General features: G+C 40.5%; 2 protein-coding genes across 3 annotated transcripts in view; one reads left to right on the forward strand and one right to left on the reverse strand.

Moving 5' to 3' along the window:
* The window catches only part of MDM2 (MDM2 proto-oncogene), a 35,482-nt gene extending 26,031 nt beyond the window's left edge, over positions 1 to 9,451 (forward strand). For both annotated transcript variants that reach the window (XM_055118171.1, XM_055118170.1), the window contains one exon: positions 7,325 to 9,451. In XM_055118171.1, coding sequence (XP_054974146.1) covers positions 7,325 to 7,900 — 576 coding nt within the window. In that variant the 3' untranslated portion in view covers positions 7,901 to 9,451. The remainder of the gene's footprint in view (positions 1 to 7,324) is intronic.
* A 133-nt stretch (positions 9,452 to 9,584) lies between these two features.
* Positions 9,585 to 22,852, reverse strand: part of CPM (carboxypeptidase M) — a 92,773-nt gene continuing 79,505 nt past the window's right edge. Inside the window, exon 9 of the mRNA XM_004602657.2 lies at positions 9,585 to 19,146. Within this exon, the coding sequence (XP_004602714.1) occupies positions 18,904 to 19,146 (243 nt within the window). The 3' untranslated portion in view covers positions 9,585 to 18,903. The remainder of the gene's footprint in view (positions 19,147 to 22,852) is intronic.

Raw genomic sequence — 22,852 nt, forward strand, 5'->3', positions numbered from 1 at the left:
CCTATATTTTCTGTACTTGGATATTTATCTCATGCTATGTTTTTTTATATCCCACAAATGCAGTCATTCTGTCTGCCCTTCTTCTGACTCATATCATTGAGCATGATATTCTCCACATTCATCCATTTATAAGCAAATTTCATGACTTCATTTTTTCTGGTGACTGTGTAGTATTCCACTGTGTAGATGTACCATAGTTTCTTTATCCAGTGGTCTGTTCTAGGGCTCTCAAATTATTTCCAGGTTCTGGGCATTGTGAATAGTGGTGCAATAAGCATAGAAGTGCAGATGGTGTTTTTGCTGTGTGCTTTTGGGCTCCTAGGGTATATTCCCAGAAGTGGTTTTGCTGAGTCAAATGGGAGTTCAATTTTTAGTTTTTTGAGGAATTTTCATGTTGTTATTTAAAAAGGCTGGACTAGTTGGCATTTCTACCGACAGTGGATGAGAATCCCTTTCTCTTTGCATCTGTTGTCAGCACTGGTTGTTCTTGTTCTTTTTGGTGTGTGCCAGTCTCTGTTGGTGTGAGGTGATACCTCGTTGTTGTTTTGATTTGTGTTGGCCATTTGAATTTCTTCTTTGAGGGAGTTTCTGTCCATTTCCTCTATTTTTTTTTAATCTGGCTGGATATCATCTTCTTGTAAAGTTTTACCAGTGTTTTATATGTCTTCGGTATTAACCCCTTATTAGATGGGTATTGGATAGATAATCTTTCTCATTCCACAGGCTGTCTCTGTATCTTAACCTTTTCTTTTGGGATGCAGAAGCTTCTTAGTTTAATGTAATGTCATTTGTTTACTTTTGCTTCCACTTTCGTGGTCAGTGGTATTTCATCTTTGAATGTGCCATTCATTAGCTTCAATGCCATGGAGGGTTCTGCCCACATTTTCCTCCATGTTTCTATGGTTTCAGGTCTGATGTTGAGGTTTTTAATCCATTTTGATCTGACTTTTGTGCCAAGTGTTAGAGTTCTGAGTTTATTTTTTGCATGTAGCTGCCAAGTTTTCCCAGCACCGCATATTGAAGAGGCTTTCCTTGCTCCACTTCATATTTCTTGCTCCTTTATCAAAGATTAAGTGATCATATATTTGAGGGTATGTGTCAGGATATTTAAGTCTGTTCCTTTGGCCTGCCAGTCTGTTTTTATTCCAATTTCATACTGTTTTAATTACTCCAGATTGAAGTTGGGGAAGGTGATGCCTCCCATCTTCTTTTTCCCAATAATTGCTTCAGCTATTCGTGAGAGTTTATTGTTCCATATGAATTTCAGGAATGTTTGATCTATTTCTTTGAAAAATGTCATGGGTATCCTTATAGGGACTGCATTGAATCTGTATGCTTTGGGGAATATTGCCATTTTGACAATGTTAATCCTCCCAATCTATGAGCTGGAGATATGTCTCCATTTCCTTGTGTCCTCTTTTATTTCTTAAAATATTTTGTTTTTTAAAAATTAAAAAAAAAATTTTTTTTAAAGTTTTTTTTTTTTTTTTTGCCTTTTGGGTCACACCTGGTGATGCACAGGGGTTACTCCTGGCTCTGCACTCAGGAGTCACCCCTAGCGGTGCTCAGGGGACCATGTGGGATGCTGGTAATCAAACCCAGGTTGGCCTCGTACAAGGCAAATGCCCTACCCGCTGTGCTATTGCTCCAGCCCCTGTAGTTTTCTTTATTGATCCTTTACCTCTTTAAGTGATTCCAAAGTTTTGATTTTCTGAGGCACAATTGTGACACTATTATATATAATATATATATTATATACACACACTTAGATATACTAGTATCTCTTCTCTTTCATTATTTGCATATAGGAAAGCCATGGACTTGTTGGTATTGATTTTTGTAGCCTGCCACTTTACTATACAATCTATTGTTTCTAGGATCTGTTTTGTAGTCTTTAGATTTTTGAAATACAGTATCATGTCATCCGCAAATAATTAGAGCTTGACTCCTTTCTTTTCTACCTAGATTCCTTTGATAGGAAACCAAAGGCAAGTTTCTCCAGTACTATGTAGAATAGAAGTGGTGAGAGTGGGCAACCTTGTCTTGTGTTTGATCTTGGAGGGAATTCTTTTTGTTTTTTCCCATTAAGAATAAGTTTGCTGGGGCTGGAGGGATAGCACATTGGGTGGGGCGTTTGCGTTGCACACAGTCGACCCAGGTTTGATTCCCACATTCCATATGGTCCCCTGAGCACCTCGAGGGGTAATTCCTGAGTGCAGAGCCAGGAATAACCCTGAGCATCACCGGATGTGACACAAAAAGCAAAAAAAAGAGTAAGTTTGCCTCATGGTCCTGAGATTTTATACAATTTTATGATTGTATAAAATAGAAACTTTATAGCATAGAGAATAATGTATATTTGTCATGGAGCTCTAAGAATTGTCAACATTTATCTCTCTTGAAAATATAAACAGTTTTCATTTTAACTTGTACAGAAAATGTAGTAGGAATTTGCCATTAAAGAAGTCAAAACCTTTAGTTCATGTTCCTGAAATATTAGATGATTTTTACACTATTACTGCTGTAATTTTTGTTCTTAATACTGTTACTTGTTTGAACGAGCCTCACGCATGAAGGTACTGGCAGAGGAACCCAGGTGTGTGGGACTCGGGGCTGAGACCTCCAAGCCTGCTGGAATCGGGACTGGGCCTCTTCCGCCCAGATTTCCCAGTAGCTAGGCGCTCACACCCAGGGACTGCCCCCGGCATCGTGTAATCCCATCCACGGCCAGCATCCAGAGACTTAAAAGCAAGCTCCCAAGTGGGCTATGTATCTTACAACCTACTTCTCCTCTGGTAGAATCTGGCAAACTACTGGGAATTTCCTGCCCACATGGGAAAGCCTCGCAAGGTCCCCATGCTGTATTAATATGTCAAAACCAGTAACAAGCTGGGTCTCATTCCCCTGGCCCCGAAAGAGCCTCCAATGTGGCATCGTTGGGAAGGACTAGTGAGAGAGGCTTCTAAAATCTCAGGGCTAGGTCGAATGGAGACGTCACTGCAACCCCTCGAGAAATTCGATGATCAACAGGATGATGATGATGATGATGAATACTGTTATTTATTTTTTTATTTAAAATTAATAAAAAATTAATTTTTATTTTGTTTTTTTATATATACATTTTTTGCTTTTTGGGTCACACCCGGCAATGCACAGGGGTCACTCCTGGCTCTGCACTCAGGAATTACCCCTGGCAGTGCTCAGGGGACCATATGGGATGCTGGGAATCGAACCCGGGTCAGCCGCGTGCAAGGCAAACGCCCTACCCGCTGTGCTATCGATCCAGCCCCTTATTTTTTTGTAAATAGGAAAAACCTTTTTTTAAATTGAGACACCGTGATTTACAAAATTGTTCATAGTAGAATTATTTCAGGCATACAGTGTTCCAATCCTACCACCAGTGACCCCTGCCTTTCACCAGTGTCCCCAGGTTCTGTCCCAACCTTCCCTCCCCCCGCCAACCCCTTTGGCAGGCATAGAACATATTTATTTCATATTACTTGCTCCAACAAAATTTAAAGGAATAGAAAATGGAATTATCAGGAAATAAACAAATAAAAGTCAACTATGATTACTAAGTGATTTTTAACCAATATAAATAAGACATTAATTATTGAAAATGTATGAAAGCTCTTAGCAAGCTAGGGCTAAACATACCTATCTCGGTCCTGTAGAGGGCAATTATAAGCATGTAGAGGGCAATTATAAGCACCAGGATAAATGATTGCCATATTCAACTCCATGTTTTGGGAAGTTTGTCCTGTCCTTTAAAGAAGCTCTTAACTCTTGCAAAATTGATTTCAAGGGTACTAATTCCCTACTGTTGCCTGGTCTGAATCTCTGTATCATGCTTAAAATCTGGATGGTAATCTAACTAGAGTATTCTTGGTGAGGTGTTCTTTTTATTGAGTTTTTTTTTTTTTTTTTTTTTGCTTTTTGGGTCTCACCCGGCGATGCACAGGGGTTACTCCTGGCTTTGCACTCAGGAGTTACTCCTGGCGGTGCTCAGGGGACCATATGGGATGCTGGGGATCGAACCCGGGTCGGCCGCGTGCAAGGCAAACGCCCTACCCGCTGTGCTATCGCTCCAGCCCCTTTATTGAGTTTTTGTACTGTATCCCTCTATAGTCTCCTGGCTTGCATAATTTCATATGATAGGTCTGCTATACATTTTATGAGTTTTCTTTGTATGTTTCTTTTTTGGTCTTGCGGCTTTCAGTATTCTGTTTCTATCTTTGGATTTTTGTCATACTGAGTATTACACCATGTCTTGGGATTTCCCTAGTTGAGTGTTTTCTCTGGGATCCATTGGGCCTCTTGGATCTTGGTACCTATATTCCTCAACACTGGGAAACTCTTATTGAGGATTTCTTTAACTATTGTTTCTTCATCACATTTGCCTTCTGTTCTTTTGGGACTCCATTGTTTCTCTTGAACTTATCTCATAATTCTTTGGTATTCTGTTCATTTCATTTTAGACTATTTCCCACCCTCTGTTGTTTTCTTATGATTTCCTCCTCATCTTGGAGCTCCTTGATCTTTTGGTTGGTGCCTGCTATTCTTTTCAGAGCTTCTTTTGACCTTTTTTTGTTTTGCTTTGGGGCTGCACCTGGCATTGTTCAAAACTTACTCTTGCTCTACACTCAGCACTCACTTCTTTCGGAACTCGGGGGACCATGTGGGGGTGCCAGGGATTGAACCCAGATCAGCCATATCAAGGCAAGCTCGTGACCTGCTATATTACTGCTTTGGCCTCAGCTTTTATTGACTTTTGTATCACCTTTGTATCATGGTCTTCATTTCTCTCATTTCTGATTGTAGTGTTTTTATGTCGACTCATACTTTCTTGTGGTCTGCTGACTACCTGTGCTATTGTTTCTTTGAACTTGTTGAATATCCTTGTTATCATGTTACATTGTCTGAGGAATTACTAATATTTATTTCTTCGGTGTTACTGTTTTCACTCATTGAACTTGGTGAGCTTCTGTGTTTTCCCCATTGATTTTCTAGTGTTCTTGCTGTGCTGGTGGTGAGTTTTGTAGTTAGATGCCCTGGAAGATGCTTGGGGATTAGGCTGGAGTTGCTCTGGCAACTCTCCTTTGCCCATTTTCACTAAAAGACAGGAAGAATACCTGAGCAGCTTGTGATTTGTTGAGTAGATATGCATGCCTTATAAGCGGCCATCACTTCAGGAGTTGTGGTACAGGTTGGTGTGGAGACTGCCAGAAGGGAGGCTCACTGGAAGGGAGGGTCTGACCGCCCATTATGGATTAAGGCCAGTGATGTCAACTGGGGGCAAGCCTCACCTGATACGGTGGAGCAGCAAGCAGAAGGTTAGGAGTTGTGGTGGAATCTGTTTATATCAGGATGTCTCGTTTTTTATTTTGAGTTGGAAGCAGTATTATTCAAATGCGAAATTTTAAAAAAAAAGGGGGGGAAATTATGTAATATATTTTCAGGAAAAATTCAGTTTCAGTTAGGGCAGGGAGCTAAAAATAAGGTTGGAAAGGAAGATGCCGAGGTCGCAAAGTTTATTCAAATTGCGTGGTGGAAAGGGAGATTAAGTTGAAATGAGGAAGACACAAGAAACAAAAATGAGAAAATGGGAAAGGATCATAAAGGGGCAAACATTGTGTCTGGAGACAAGGGTGATTGGTTTTATCTGGCATTGATTGCTGAGAATGTTTTCATTTCCTTTGTAGGTGAAGTTAAGAACACTGAGTTTAGAGGGACAGACATAGAAAAATTGCACTCATTTGTGGAATATAAAATAACAGAGTAGGAGACTAATACCCAAGAATAGTAGTATATAATACCAGGAGGTTGACTCCATAGCTTGGAATTTGGTCTCACACTCTGGGGGAATGTCATACCGAATGGAGAAGGGAACACCAAATAAAAAGTGATTGGAGATCCCTCGTGGTAAGGGAAATGCGTGCTGAAAGTGGACTAGTGACCGAACATGATGACCACTCAATGCCCCTGTTTCAGACCACAACACCCAAAAGGAGAGAGAGAGAACATATTGGAATGTCCTGCCACAGGGACGGGGTGGGGTTGGGGGATGGGACTGGGGGGTGGGAGGGATACTGGGTTCATTGGTGGTGGAGAATGGACACTGGTGGAGGGATGGGCTCCCAAACACTGCATGAGGGAAAAACAAGCACAAAATATATGAATCTGTAACTGTACCCTCACTGTGACTCACTAAATAAAAATAAATAAATAAATAAAAATACTAATAATAAAAAAAAAGAACACTGAGTTTAGAACTAGTTAATTAGGAATCTTAGTCGATGGCAGACTACGAAATCATATTTTATTTTTGTTTCTTGGGCAAAACCCAAGATCCACTTCCACCAGTAGTGCTCAGAGACTACTAATTCTATTTTTTATTTGTTTGGGGGCCACAACGAGCTGTCCTGGTTCTGCATTTAGGAAATACTCCTGGCAGGACTCAGGACCCTATGTGATACTAGTGATTAAGCTTGGGTCAGCTGTGTGCAAGGCAGTCATCCTAACCCCTATACTCTCTAGCCTTCAGGGACTGATGACTTTTTGCTCTGGGATGTCTCTTGGAAGTGCTCAGGGAACTGTATTCTGCCAGGGATCATACATGGGCCTCTGCATGTAAGCACATGCTTCAACCCTGCTTGGATCTAATTCTTCCTAGATCCATTGCTTAAACAGTGTATTCAGTATCTAGGGTTGAGCCTTTGAGTGAGTGCAAGAGGTATAGGTCTCATTATAGTGTACAGCCCTCATAGCACTTGCTACACCAAAATGAACCCGCTATATTTGTATCCTTGGGGAACTATAGTTAATGGGTAAAGTACTGATCAAGTTCTTTTTAAGTATTTTTGAGCATAGTTTAAAATCTTGTACTTGAGGGGCTGGATAAAGAATATAGTGGGTAGGGCACTTGCTTGCACATGGCCAGCCCAGGTTCGATGCTTGACACCCCAATGTGTTCCCCTGATCACTGCCAGGATTGATCCCTGAACCAGAGCCAGGAGTAAGCCCTGAAAACCATCAGCTGTGGCTCTCAAACAGAAAAATTCTTCAGAAAAGAGTGATGTGCTGAATTTTTTAACAAGTTTGAAGTATTGTGATTTACAGTACTGCTTTAATAGTTTCATGCATGCAACATTCCTACAAAATACCCTTCACTAGAGTGTCTGCTTCTCTCCAACATTATTTCAAGGTCCCCTCCCAAGCCACTTTGTATATTTTATATAAAATGTGAACTCATACATTTTTGTCTTAGTCATTGATGTTGCTAATAGTTACTAAGGTTTACAGAAACTATCTTGTTTTCTTGAAGGACTACTGGAAGTGTACTTCATGCAGTGAAATGAATCCTCCCCTTCCACCACATTGCAACCGATGTTGGGCTCTTCGTGAGAACTGGCTTCCTGAAGATAAAGGGAAAGATAAAGGGAAAATGTCAGAGGAAGCCAAACTAGAGAACTCAACACAAGTAGAAGAGGGCTTTGATGTTCCTGATTGTAAAAAAACTAAGGCGAATGATTCCAAAGAATCGTGTGGTGAGGAAAATGATGATAAAATTGCACAAGCCTCTAATTCACAAGAAAGTGAGGACTATTCTCAACCATCAACTTCTAATAGCATAATTTATAGTAGCCAAGAAGATGTCAGAGAGCTTGAGAAGGATGAAATACAAGACAAAGAAGAAAATTTGGAGTCTAGTTTTCCCCTTAATGCCACTGAACCTTGTGTGATATGTCAGGGTCGGCCTAAAAATGGTTGCATTGTCCATGGCAAAACAGGACATCTCATGGCATGTTTTACATGTGCAAAGAAGCTAAAGAAAAGGAATAAGCCCTGCCCAGTATGTCGACAACCAATTCAAATGATTGTGCTAACTTATTTTCCTTGACTTGTCTATAAAAGTAGGATGATATATTTCTAACTGTATAACCCTAAAAATTTAGACATGAAATTTTTTTAAACATATATTTAAAAGAGTATCTTAATCTATGTAGAGTTCCATTGTGTGATTTACCTACATTCGGAAAGCTAATAGTAAATATTACTTTTTATGAAAATGTCACCTGTTTATAATCTTCTATTTGGGTTTTAATGTACTTTGAATTGAATATGTAGCTAATACATTACTCCTGCCCTGATATTTTAAATAATTCCCACTTTACCTGAGAAGTATTTGCAACTTTTCTAAAAAATGAGAATTTACATGTAGCTTATTTAATACCTCTCATCTAAGGAGAAGTTGGTGTGAAAGATTTAATAGTTAAATACTAGATACTTTTAAACATTTGAGTCTTAGTTTCCCTACTCTGTCAGAACCTCTTAAAATATCCTTTCCAGATAAAGAAGAATTTGGTAGTTTCATTTGATATTGTGCAAGTAAGAATATGCCAGCTCTTTGGCATAGTGAGGGCTTGGCGGTGGCGGTGGCGTCTGTTGAGAAGGCTTTGAGAGTAGTAGTCATTCATTCACAACACAATATTCCTTGAAGTCTCCCTAATAGAATGTGGAATTGTCCTAAAGGTCTACCCTGTATAGTAGGCCCTTTTTCACACCTAATTTCAGATATAGTAGAATCATTTTTTTGTTAAAAAATAATTTTGAAGACTCTTGAATTACTTTGTATTTGGTTTTATGTAAGTTTGAGACCTTTACTTTAAGGCCTGTCTTAGAAACCAGTGTGTCGAGAAAGATTAATTAAAAAATCTAATAAGTATAGCAGGATATTTCATTTTTAAATTAAATGAAAATTAATAATTTCTTACTGAATTGCCCAGAAATTATACACACTTAAAGAATGATAGGTTTAAAGCATAGGATTCTAAAATATCTTTCACACTGCATAGGTTACATTTTGATTTATATTTAAATATGTACATTCAGCAAAATCACTACAGTACTACTTTGATGTTAGATCCATTGTTTTCTTCTCATTTAATAATTATACAAACTGAGGTGAGGACATAAAATCAGCTTACCTGTGGGGTAAGTTTATGATAGAACTGTGAAGTGATTTTACACAGCAAGTTTGTGTGTCAGTCACTAACAATTCATTGTATTAAATCTGAAAAACAGTGACCCATATACTTGTTTTACTCAGCAAGGAAACATATTTAAAAAGGAAACATGGCTGAAAGGCTCAGTACCGTAGTTAAAGAGTGATCCTTAAAAGTAGGTTTTATTAATTTGGGATTTAGAATACTTAAAACAGAACTCGACCGACTCTATCTTTCTGAGGAGAATTAGTTGTGAATATATGTATAAACACTGTATGTACATCAAGGTATGTTATGCAGTGATACTATTTATAAAACACTCAAATCTGCAAATCTCTTAGCATGTTTATGTGCGTTACTAATGTAACTTTGGATGTCTAAATTTTTAGGGTTAGGATATATATTACTGATTTGCAAATAAAGAATATATTAAATATTTAACAATTGTTTAAAGAATGTAATTATTGAATCTTAACACCTCATACTTCATGAAATGAGTTTAATTGTCAGAGTAGGCAAATGGGTAATTAGAAGCGCAAGCCACGGTGTTTCTCTCTGGATGGCTGTGGCCGTCCATACTGGAGGCAGTTAACACTGTATGCTTAGGGCCTTAGTCGCAGGACTACCTCCTCCCACACCGAAACCTCCTGATGCTTAAAACCCCTTAAAATAAATGTCCTAGTATGTGCCTATCATCTGTGACAAATCTTTTCATGTGCTTCTTTTCCTTTTTGCCTTCCCTTCGTTGTTGTCATGGCTAGGGATCACACTCAGACCTGGCTGTGGTGCTTGCTTGTATAGGTCCCCTATTGGTTGTGGTATCCTCTGGAGTCATGCTTAGATGCGAGACCATTGAGGTAATCGGCATATTCGGGCAGTGCATTCCAGGGGTCAGACTTTTGATCTCCCAGGGTCCCTCTCAATTATTTTTAGATTACTTGCCTAATACAACTTAAATACTATATAAGGAGTTATTAAGATGAAGCTTTGTCTTTTTATCTTTTTAAGAAGCAAAGCAACTCCTGGGGCTGGAGAGCTATTACAGCAGGTAGGGCTTTTGCCTTGCATGTGGCTGACCCGGGTTCAACTCCCAGCATCCCATATGATCCTCTGAGCACCACCACGAGTAATTCCAGAGTGCAGAGCCAGAGTAACCCCTGTGCATCGCAACTCCTCTATTTTTTGTTTTGTTTTGTTTTGAGGTCACACCTGGCTGTGCTTGGGCCTACACCTGGCTCTGCACTCAGGGATCACTCTGATAAAGCCCAGGGGAGCATCTTGGATGCTGTGTATTAAACGCTGGTCAGCTGCATGCAAGGCAATTGCCTACCTGCTATACTTTCTGAGTTACTAAGGGTTACTAAGGTGTTTAGGGAATGACAAAAAGTCTACGTGTTCAGGACAGAGACCACATCATAGACCTATCTACATAGTAATTTATTTCTGGGGCTGGAGTGATAGTACAGTGGGTTGGGCGTTTGCCTTGCTTGTGGCCAATCTGGGTTCAATCCCTGACATCCCATATGATCCTCTGAGTACTGCCAAGAATAATTCCTGAGTGCAGAACCAGGAGTAATCCCTGAGTATCCCTGGGTGTGACCCAAAAAGAAAAAAAAAAATATATATATATATATATACATATTTTCTGATATTCTCTTTCGTCTTGATGTTTAGGGTCCCCATTGGTGCGTGGGGGTCGTAAGGTGGTGTTGCATTCCTTTAGTTGTGTTCACAGTTGTGCTAGTGAGGAACCTGAAGAGGGTGGTATCACATCACATTTAATTGTGCTGGCACAAGTACACTTGGTTGTAGTGCATCAGGGGTTGTGTTTGTTGTGCTGAGGGTCACACTTGGCATGGGATGTGGTGCCCAGGAGCAAACTCTGGGCATCTTCCTGCGAGACAGGCAGTCTTCACTGAGCCACATCTACCTTAGATTAAAATTTGTTAAATACATTTAATTACATTTATTTTTATATTCTCTCCACTCCATCCCACCCTCTTTCTTTCCTTGATTTTGCTGTCTGGAGGTTGCACTCTTGCTTTTGTTGTTCATTTGGAGTCCCATGCTTGTTCCAGTACTTTGACATCCTTTCACCAAGGATTATACATACTTGTCCGGGGTTGTTCCCACACTTAATTGGCCTACAGTCTGCTTTTTAGAAAAGTACGCCCCTGGAAATCTGCCTTCTTTAAGCAAATAGAAAATAGGGGCCAGAGCAATAGTACAGCAATTACGTCATGTGCCTTTCACGTGACCAACTCAGATTCAATTCCCAGCATCCCATATGGTCCTTTGAGCACTGCTAGGAGTAATTCCTGAGTGTAGAGCCAGGTGTGACTCAAACAGCCAAAAACAAAAACAGAAATATCCCCTAATTACACCCGGTGCTCCAACCTCCCCCACTCTGATAGTTCAAGGCCCCCTGGGAAGAAGAGGTAGTGTCCACTTAGGGATTCACTGATGCCAGGGGTTGTATTTGATAATGAGATGCACCAGGACAGAACTCACCTCGTGTACAGAGTAAGTGCTCTACTGTTATATTTCTGAATTCCTAGGGATTCTTTTTTGGGAGTGGGGAGGGGACACATTTGGCAGTGCTCAGGGCTGACTCTTGGGCCTGTGCTTAGGAATCACTCTTGGTGGGGCTTGGGGGACCATATAGGGTGCTGGGGGTCGAACCCAGGCCTGCCATATGATAGGTAAGTCCCCTACCTGCTATACTATAGACATTTATTTTTTAATTGGGACATTTTCCCTCACATTTTTGTATTTATTTTGGGTCTTCCACACAGCTGGGGAGGCAGGGGGACCCCACCATGTGTTTCCTGGCTAATTGGTGGGGGGTTCAGTGTACAGCCTGATGGTGCAGTGCTGCTCACGCTCTGCCGTGTTGGGGGTACCCAGTCACCATAGCCAAGCTTAGGGGCATAGGGGTCCCCAGAGTGTCCCTGGTGAACCTGGGGCTGCCCCCAGTGATGCTTAAGAGATCATGTGGTGCTGGGGCCATAGAACTTGGGTTGGGTGCAAGCCAGGCATGGGCTCTAACTGCTGTGATAACTTGCAGCTCCTCATCCTTGTGTTTTCAGAAAAATCCAGTAAGTACTTAAGTACTTTGCAGGAAAGAGTTGAACAAACCTGAGAAATAAAATACAGTTAGAGTGAAAGCACACCCTCAAGTCAGCGGGCAGGCATACTCAAAAGGGTAGCATGTTTGTGAGTTAGCAGTTACTAAAGGTAAGTGTGCCCAGTGCAGGCATACTCAGTGCTGTTCTACATAGTTCTCGATCAGACCGGTGTAGACACGGGGTTTACATGGGCTGGAATAGACATGGGATTTCAGAAGAGTGTAGTTTCTGAGGTGCTGTTTATAAGTCAGTGCCATCCAGAGTCTAACATTTGGTTTCTTCGTGAGGTTACCATGATACTTGTAAACTGTCATGGCATAGATGGGTGTAATTTTTATAATGTCAATAAATAAGCATATAGTGAAGATGGGAGTTTCTGAGTCACTTGGTCCTTTCATCTGGCTATAATTGACTATAATCTACTGCCTTATTCTAGTTCTGTGAATCTTCCCTCAGCATATGACTCTTTAGGTGTTTTCTTGAAGTCAACTTTTTTTTTTTTAAAGTTAACAGATTTTATTTAGAGGTTTTTGAGGGAAGGAGGAAGGGATAAGTGGGAGAGAGAATAGTGAGAATAACGCACTCAAGAGAGAATGTGGGCTTCTCCAAGGGTGGAGAGAGCTCTACACACATCCTAGCACTAGACACGAGAGCATGAAAGTACACATCTCAAGAGGGGAGATGCAGGCGACACGTGTGCTTGGCCACGTGGGTGCAAGCAGCACATGGGCTCAGGCAGCATATGCGCTTGAAGTCAACTTTTAAAAATACCTTTCACATTCCAAATTCCAAAATTCTAGCTTTTCCTACTTTTCCCCCATTATGACTGTATTTATTTCTCAAAAAAAATTTATCTTGGGGTGGGAGGGCACACCCAGCTGCGCTCGGGGCTTATTCCTAGTTCTGTGTTAAGGGATCACTCCAGGGATCTGGGGGGGAGTGTTTGTGGTGCCCGAGATGGAACACAGTGACATGCAAGGCAAGCGTTTTAACTGCTGTATTATCTCTTGGAATCTCAAATGTCCTGCCTATTTTAGACGAATGAAACTCTACGAGGCAGGTATGCTTTCTTTTTCTTAGACCATTTTCTGCCACAAATCTTACTTGCCTCTAAAGATGGAAGAGGAGAAACAAAAACTACCATCTAAAGGAGACAAATCAATTATTTGTATTGTTTTTCTTTTTACCCCTTTTTCTAATATTTTAAAATTTAGTTGATGTAAAACTGTTAGTTGGGGGGCTGGAGCGATAGCACAGCGGGTAGGGCATTTGCCTTGCATGTGGCCCACCCGGGTTCGATTCCCAGCATCCCATATGGTTCCTGAGCACCGCCAGGGGTAATTCCTTAGTGCAGAGCCAGGAGTGACCCCTGTGCATCGCCGGGTGTGACCCAAAAAGCAAAAAAAAAATAAAACCTGTTACTTGCATTTTGGGGGGAAGTAGTGGGCAATAAGATATGCTAAGGGCTTACAAATTTAAATACTGAGGATTAGTGGGAATAGACCAGAAAATGTATGCCAAAGAGATTACTATGTAATTATTTTGAAAATAGAAAAGCTTCCATTGGGGAATAGAGATAGTACAGTGGGCAGGGCACTTGCCTTCCTTGTGGCTGACTTGGGTTCAGTACACATACCTCATCCACTCCCAGGCCTGCTGGGAGTGTCCCTGAGTGCAGAGTCAGGAGTAAGCCCTGAGCAACACTGGTGTGGCCCCAAACAATGGTTTTCAGAGTTCCTTTCTAAATTGTATATTTATTTATTTTTAGAAATTGGTACCTGAAAAAGCCACAATCTAGTCAGCATGAACTGATTGGAACCGACGGATTTAGCATGTTTCAAGAGCACACATAAATTGGAGCCCATCTTTTTTATGACTCAAAATTCAGTATTAGAGGTTATATGAAGGTTAGTTTTCTAATGCTATATGTAACAAATTCTGTTCATGCTTCATTTCAGAAGCACTTTCAAATCAATAAAATTACAGGACAAATGATTTCCTTTTATTAGCATTTCCCCAAATGTTTGAAAATATAGAACTCTATGTTCAAAGGGATGGTACTAGGCTACATTGTAGCACTGTAGCACTGTCATCCCATTGCTCATGGATTTGCTTGAGCTGGCAAGCTGGCACCAGTAACGTCTCCATTGTGAGACTTGTTGTTACTGTTTCTGGCATATCGAATACGCCACGGGTAGCTTATTCGTGTGGCTCTGCTGTGCAGGTGGGATACTCTTGGTAGCTTGCTGGACTCTGAGAGGGACAGAGGAATTGAACCCAGGTCAGCCGCATGCAAGGTGAACTCCCTACCCGCTGTGCTATCGCTCCAGTCCACGAGGCTATTTAAGAAAATGATTTTGTGGCTAAGTACATTTGGAAAATCCATTTTAGTCCTGACAATTTCTCAGACTTCTCTACTACCTTAAATGTTTTGTGAATTTTGTGTTCCCCCCCCCTTTTTTTTTTATCAGAAAGCATGTTTTTAATCCATCATCTATTTTGTGGTACAAACTAATTTGGAATGTAACACAGAATAGATCATATGGGAACTGAATGTATCACAGAATGTATCATATGGGAACTGTTCTGGAAGAGTTTGTTGAGCTTTGAGAATCTGTTGCAATATTAGTGCCTCATAAATGGTAATAAAATTTCCCAGGCTTTATTTGGTGCCAGTCAGTTTTCTGCATAAATATTTGTTCTCAAGGTAATGCAATGGAAAGAAACAATTTCATTTACATGAATATCAGTTCTTTATTGAAGAATGTATTCTAAATTCAGAGGTAGTTGTGACCCCTACCCAATCAACTTTACAATCTAATCTAGACATTTGTGCATATTAAGCTCATACAGTAACGTAACTGAGAAAACTTGTAAAATCAGTAATGAAACATCTATAAAGGGCTGTGAAGTATTTATACGTAGAGTATTCATAAAGCAGATAAATAGTTGAGAGCAATACAGTATAATATCTATTAACAATAAAATGTAAAGTATACAACTCTTCCTCCAGACTTCAGTTTTAGGCTCTGAACCTTTTCTGATTGATCTGTAGAACTATGTTTCCCCCATCATGCTCTTGGCTTTAATTTAAAGCCATGAGGGAGATTTAAAGAACTGTCATAAACAGGTATCAGCTGTATATATTATCACCGTAAAGATTAAAAACCAAGATGTCTCAGTCACCAGCTTGCTTTGTTGTAATGAGATAATAATGCTATGCTCATTTTTCTGGATTACTTATGACAAGATATTTCAAATCCACATGTCAGGTACTTTTTTTTTTTTTTTTTTTGAGGGGTGAGGGTATCTGATGTTTGGATTTGAAGTATCTTGTCCCAGTGATGCTCAGGGCTTACTCCCGGCTTTGTTCTTAGGGATCATTCCTGATGGGATTCTGGGGACTACATGGAGTGCCAGGGATCAAACCTGGCTGTGTGCTAGGCAAACGTCCTGCCCACTTTACTCTCTCTCTAGCCCTCAGCGTCAAATTCTTCTATCTCTAAAGGTACAGCTACTTCTCTAATTTCTAGATTTCTAATTTCTAGAAACATTACAAATGCGAATTTGCTTCTGAAACAAAGCACGAAGTTGAATTTTTAGAAAGATTTTCAAAAATGCTTGAAGAGGCTTTTAGTATTTTTGATGTAACAGCTCAAGTCTAACATAAATTAAGCACCAGAATCAACGCTGACGCATTGCACAGACTTAATGTTTCTTTGAAATGCTCCCCAGCATTTAAGTTAATTCATGTTTGAGCACCATTGCCAGGAGTGTGCACAATGCCTGGTCTTTGCAGCAACACGCATAATGGAAGGACGTGGGGGTGGGGGAGAAATTTTTAAAAATTCATTCATGTTAACATAATTTTAAGTAGGTTCATGAAAAAAAAATTCAGGGAGAGTTTCCTGAATAGTAAAATGATTCTTCCATTTTCGTTTTCAAGGCAATTCTGTTTACATCTAAGGCAAAGATTTGGTCTTTATTATTTTCTGGAGGTTTGGGGATCACACCTGTTAGTGCTCAGGGCTCACTCCTGGTGTGACTAGGGACCATACGTGCTGCTGAAGGAATCAAATTGAGGTTGACTGCATGCAAGGTAAGTGCCAGACCCACTCTGCTATCTCTCTAGCCCAAGATTTGATCTTTTAGTAAAGTAAAATCCCTTATATAAATATGAGGAATATTTGGGAGGGGGCAGCATTACTCCTGGTTCAGTATTCAGGGATGAGTCCTGATAGCTGATGTGGGGCTGTAGGCTGTCTTGGTTTGGGTTGGCTGCAAGCAAGGCACGCACGTTATCCCCTGCATTGTCACTCCAGGCCTCTTAAAAATATACCATCTGAGTGTTAATGACCCTTCTCTCTGCCCCAGCACCACAGTGGCATCAACATGTGATGTCTTCCACAGTTACGGAATCAGGTATCTCCACGTGGTGTGGAGTTGAGTCTAGACCCCCTGCCTTATAATTATTTCATTTATTCATACTAATATTTGCAGTGCTGGGGACTGAATGGGAGTTGGCCAGTACTCTCTGGTTTCAAAGCCTCTAGTCCTGAAGGGTGGGTGTCAGTAGAAATGGTGGGATATGGGGAGCTGCTCTATGACTAGAACTCCATGTTTTTTTTTTTCTTCTTGGATTCTTCCTCTGATGATCAGAGATTCTATTTACAAACTCTACAAACGTTACCTTCATGTGCAGTGCTATTGCTACAAAACACATACTCTAAACCTGCTCTGATTTAAACTCAAATTTTATTTGGAGATGATTTTGTTTTGCCCAATCTCCAAATGATTTTAAATTGATTTTGATAAAATTTTATATAATTTTTTTTCAACTCTAAGGCTTATAAACCAATTCGGTTCAGATTTTGGCTCAGATCCCTCCAAAAACACTTTTAGGAAAGAAAAATGAGAATTCAGAATGCCTCACTGAAAAGTTGTTAATGGCTTAATGATAGATGAGTTGTTTTAGGTGACTTAATATATCAAAGTAATTTTCTGAAATATATATTAACACATATGTTCAAGTATATGCTTACTTTTATTTAAATAAAAATAAAGATGTTATTACCAGATTTTTATAAGTGATTAAAATCCCTTAAATTTTAATGTGTATGAATTTGTGTGAAGAGTAAGCTTGACAAGGAATAGTTCCTAAATAACCAAATATCAAGTATTTCCCATTTAATCATGTTTCTCAAACATTCATCATGTAGCAACTCCTGGATCTGAAAATCTCTAGATTTAATAGCACTTTCACTTTAAAATAAGCACCAATAAAACTCCCATTCCATGAGCACTTACAAATCTTAACATACTTGTGCTTTTATCCCCCCCTTGCTTGATCCTTCCTCCACACTGCCCTCCTCCACTTAGTTTTTAGGTAGAATGTTTTATCATACTTCTAGTGGTTGTTTCAAATTGAGTACTAGTTGCCATTTTGTTTTCTTTTAATGTTATTAGCAAATGTTACATAACAACCTTTACTATCAACCATCAACCACCAGTAGAAAAAAATGCAAAGTCCAGAAAGAAAGTGTCATATATAATATTTCTTTTCTTTTTCTTTCTCTTCTTTTCTTTGGTGGCGGGGAGTGGGGGAGGGTGACGCCCATCTGTATTCAGGGCTTCTGGCTCTGAGCTCCGGGATCACTTGTGCTTGGGCAACCATATGGAGTGTCATATGATCGTCCATATGCAAGACAAGAACGTTGTCCCCTGTACAAGCTCTTAAGCCCCATGAACTGAGTATTAAAGGCATCGGAAAGAGAAGAATGGATCAAAATGGCATTGCAGAAACGGGGCACAGACAGCACATTTCTGTGCTGGAGCGACAAGCACCAATGGCTGACTATGTTTTAAGTAGAACTGGCCCCTTTCCCAGTACTGGGGAGAGCATGGATTTAAATTTGTCAGTCTTGGCCATGGAGAGAGGGTACTTAATGTAAGTAAGTACATTCCATATACTTACTGACAGAATATATGGAATGAAGGAGGAAGAGGAAGTACCAGGATGACCCAAATTTTAGAGCTGGTGGCACAATGAATAGGGACAGTGAATACAGGAAGAAAAGCAGCACTTTGAGAAATAACCATTTTTGTCATGACAGGTTTTTGAGATACCTGTGAGTTCCACCAGGGGGATATGCCCAATGATAGATGTGATTGGAAGCTCCGGTAAGGGATAGTTACATATTTCAGGGGTCATCTGCAGGACAGAAGACTGAAATCTGAGTGCAGAAGGGTAAGGACACTTGACTCATCTGTTGTTCTGAGGCTCTTTGTAAACTCTTGGGATCCCATGAGGATCATATTTTCTCGAGCCACTGAGTCATGGTCGTTGGTTCTCTCAAAGAACATAAGGAAAACTAGAGCTCTCAAAGTCAGGTGGTCACTAACTGCTCAGCTGCATTACTGATGTTTATTTGGCTCTGGATTCAAAACCAGCTCCTTTAAATTTTCTTGCAGGAACCTTTTTTGCTCCTCAAGTTCAACCTCGTACAAAGTTCTAAGATAACTTCAAGATATAGTAGCAGTGGGCAGTGCTTGACAGGGAGGTACCTCCCGTACATCATCACGACCAAATCATTCTTCGTCCCACTGCACATGGCTTGATGTAGGATGTGGAAACCACCTTTTCTTTTCCTAGGGCAGGACTGTGGACTTGATCCAGTTGAGGTCCCACAGAGGGAGTCAGAGTTGCAGTAACCTGGTGTGAGTAATGCCTGATTCCAGGTTGTGTTGGGAGTTGAGTTTCACATGTTGTTTTACTTGAGAAATATGTGACCAAGACTCAGTAATAATAAGAACAGACTAGACTTTGTTGCAGCTGAGTGGCTTGGCAAGTTGCTGTAGAGAGGAATCATGGGACATGAAGGATTGGATACTGGGATAGAATCCAAATGTCCTCGGAGTGGAAGAAAAATATCCTTTTTAAGAGCACTGAATTTATGAGATTTTTGGGGAATAGTCACCTTTGTGAGGTGTGGATTGTGTCCAGGGACTGTAACCTAAGAGGAAATAAGAAACAATGACTTTAGTGAGTTCAGATGTTTCTAATCCCAACACTGAAAACACTCTCCCCGCCACTAAAACAGTCCTTGTGAAACACCGATGTCTGCTGCTTCCCCAACTTCAGCCCTGCTTGATGAATGAGCTACTGGATACCTTTTGATAGGGACCACAACTGTTAATGCTCTAGCCAAGAATGACTAAATGAAGCAGACATCCCTTATCTGGAGTCAGAAAGTAGCAGTGGACTGATACCACCCCCATTTTAATAGTTTCATAAAGAATCAAAAGTAAAGAGTGAGTCCCTCTTTGTCCCAAATCTGTAATTAATATACTGGTTAGATATAAAGATATCTATAAATGGGGTTATTTTCTGAATTTATTCCATTTTCCTTGCAGCTGGTCAAGTTAGACACATTTATTGATGCCTTAAAATGTTTGATTTCCAGGCCAGAGCAGCGGATATGGCATTTCCTTGCACAGAATCAACCCAGGTTCGGTCCCTGGCATCCATATGGCCCCCTGAGCACTGCCAGGAGTAATTCCTGAGTCGAAAGCCAGGAGTAATCCCTGAGCATTTCCAGGCCCAATATTTAAAACAGTTTGATTTTACCTGATTTCATTCATTTAAATCTGAATACTTACTCTTTTGGGAGTGAAATGATAGTGCAGGTGCTTTGCTACTATAGACCATGTTCATAGAAAACTGCCTATTTTTTTATTTTAGAAAACTGCTTTTAAAAAATATTCCAGGGAGGGAAAAGAATGGGGAATAACATTTACATAACCACAGTTGGCATGCATTTTAGCTATTATTTCAACTTCCAAACTCTTCCCTTCCAGTCTTGTCCTAAAACTGGTAGCTAAAGCAAACATTACAGTGTTAATCGAATGGAAGTGAACAACTCATCACTTTATTGCTTTGCACATGGCCTACTGGGGTTCAATGCCTTGCATCCCATATGGTCCTCCAACCCCCACCGGAAGTGATCCTTGAGCAGAGATCCTGAGCACTGCTGGGTGTGACCACCAAACCAAAACAAACAAAAGAGTATGCCTTTTGTGAAATCTCAAATCTTATTTGAGATTTCATAAAAAATAATACACATTTACGACAAGAGAAACTTTCTGTGTCACCATCCTGCAGTGATGGGTCCCCTGGCACATTCAGGAGTGATAGTTGTTCTTCCAACCGATGGATGGAAGAATGGGTCACAGGCTGATGGCTGGCAACAGTTTTATTGAAATCAAACAGGGCTTATACAGAGAAAGAGAAACTGCATTTCAGAAAGGGTGGGGGCAGGGATTAACAGATAAGGAAAGTAAATTTAAACATAAACATGGAGGATTAGGCATGCCCCAGTAGAGCACTCTATGTGTGTGACTCAATCAACAGAAGCTTTCTGTGAGAGAGGATGACCCCAATGTCAAGCCTGAGCTGCTTGGAACTATGGAAGGACTATGATCAACAGTCACTGTCACTGTCACTGTCATCTTGTTGCTCATCTATTTGCTCGAGCGGGCACCAGTAACGTCTCCATTGTAAGACTTGTTGTTACTGTTTTTGGCATATTGAATACGCCATGGGGAGCTTGCCAGGCTCTGTTTTGTGGGTGGGATACTCTCGGTAGCTTGCCAGGCTCTCCGAGAGGGGTGGAGGAATCGAACCTGGGTCAGCCACGTGTAAGGCGAACGCCCTACCGCTGTGCTATCGCTCCAGCCCATATCAACATAACAGAACCACAGCAAACACTAATTATGGGAGACGGCGCCCTTTGGGTGCTGTCCCCCCATATCTGAATCCCTTTCGCCTCAAGGACAGTCGCCAGAGGTTTATTCAATAGGGCAGCACTGCACAGGCAGCTGGGAAACATCGCTCACAGAGATTCCAGCATTCATTCATTATCTCTGTATCTGTCTCTCTCTCTTACTCTTTCTCTCTCTCATTTTTCCGGCTCCTCCCAGGGCAAGATGCCAATGCTGTAGTGCTCTATCATGGAGCTATATTCCTGGCCTCAGGAAAAAAAAATCTTTTTTCTGAATGGAAATGTAAGTTTTAGTTTTACATTGGCAAGATTCTTAGTGAGTTGAGGTCTTTCAAGTTTTATTCATCTTCCCAGGGGGTGTATTGAGAAGAGATTAGCAATGAATGAGACCCTGCTGGGCGCTGTGGAGCTAACCTCTGCAACAGGGAGACCTGAAGCCTCATTTCAGGAACTTACCCAGGACCTTCCACTGTATCCCAAAGATGGAATAACAAAACACGGGAGTCAGCTTGGGCTACAAAGTATTCATCTGCCCTCCCCTAGGAGTACAGGGTGACCCGTATGTTTGACATTTGGTCAAGTAATAGAAATGGGAATTTCTTAGAGAAAATCCTGTTTAAGAAAAGGAGGCATAAACTGGCTAGCCGAATATGCTACTTATTCTTTTTATTTTCTCTCCAAGTACTGGGCATTTGTCAGAGATTTATTCCAGGACTCCATTCATTCCAAACATGCTCAACCATCGAGCTACATCTCTGGCCCAGGTACTCAGTTCATTCACATCAGCTTACTGGAACTCAAACTGTTATTCCATATCATCTCTTTCCAGGCAGAAATAACTCATGTCTCTTAATGAAAATTAAGAAACTGAAATTTTACTTGCATTAATTGGAAAACTCACCATCTTTATAAAATGGCTGAAAATTATGTTTATCATAATTTGTTGAATAACTTGCTTAATAGAATGAGTTCAAATTTTACTTAATCGAATGAGTTCAAATTTTACTTAATCGAATGAGTTCAAATTTTACTTCATAGAATGAGTTCAAATTTTACTTACTTCATAGAATGAGTTCAAATTTACTTGGAACCAATTTACAGAGCTTTTTCCAATCCATTAAAAAAAGGTTTTTTTTTTTTTTGGTTTGTTTTTGGGTGGTGATGGGACTTCCCAATCAGTGGGCTTGGAAACCTGCCCCAGGGCTATCAGTCCCAGAAGGTGCAGTAAGTACTTTTCAGACCCAGCCAAAGGGGCACTATTAACTTCCGGAAATCAAACACAAAACCTCACTCATGAAAGACGTGTACCCCAGCTTTTGTGAGCTATACCCCCAGCTCCCCAATATATATATATTTATTTTTGAGTCCTGGTGATGCTCGGGGCTACTCATGACTCTGTGCTCAGGGAACACCTCCAGAGGCCCTCAGGGCACCATGTGTCACCGAGATTTGAACCCAGACCTCCTGCACGCATGTGTTGAGGCCTTTTTAGCAGCAGAATAGATATTAAACTGGTATTCCAGGGAGCCTAGAAGCAACTTGGCTATACTATTCAATTACCCTTTTATCTTGTTTGAGGCCACACCCAGCTGTGGTGAGGGATAACTCCTGGCCCATGTGGTGCTGGGGATTTAACCCATGTCAGCTGTGTGCAAGGCAAAAGTGCTTTACCCACCGTAGCCAGTTAATTTATTCTTATTAGGAAACTCTGTTCCATCTTTTAAATTTTAAAATCTATGACAAAATATATTTTATTAATTAAAATTATTTAATAATTTACTTGAGCAGGCACCAGTAATGTCTCCATTGTGAGATTTGTTACTTGTTTTTTTCTTTTTGGGTCACACCCGGCGATGCTCAGGGGTTACTCCTGGTTCTTCACTCAGGAATTACTCCTGGTGGTGCTCAGGGACCATATGGGATGCTGGGAATCAAACCC

This window comes from Sorex araneus, chromosome 10 (genome assembly GCF_027595985.1).
Source record: "Sorex araneus isolate mSorAra2 chromosome 10, mSorAra2.pri, whole genome shotgun sequence".
In the NCBI taxonomy this organism is placed as follows: Eukaryota; Metazoa; Chordata; class Mammalia; order Eulipotyphla; family Soricidae; genus Sorex; species Sorex araneus.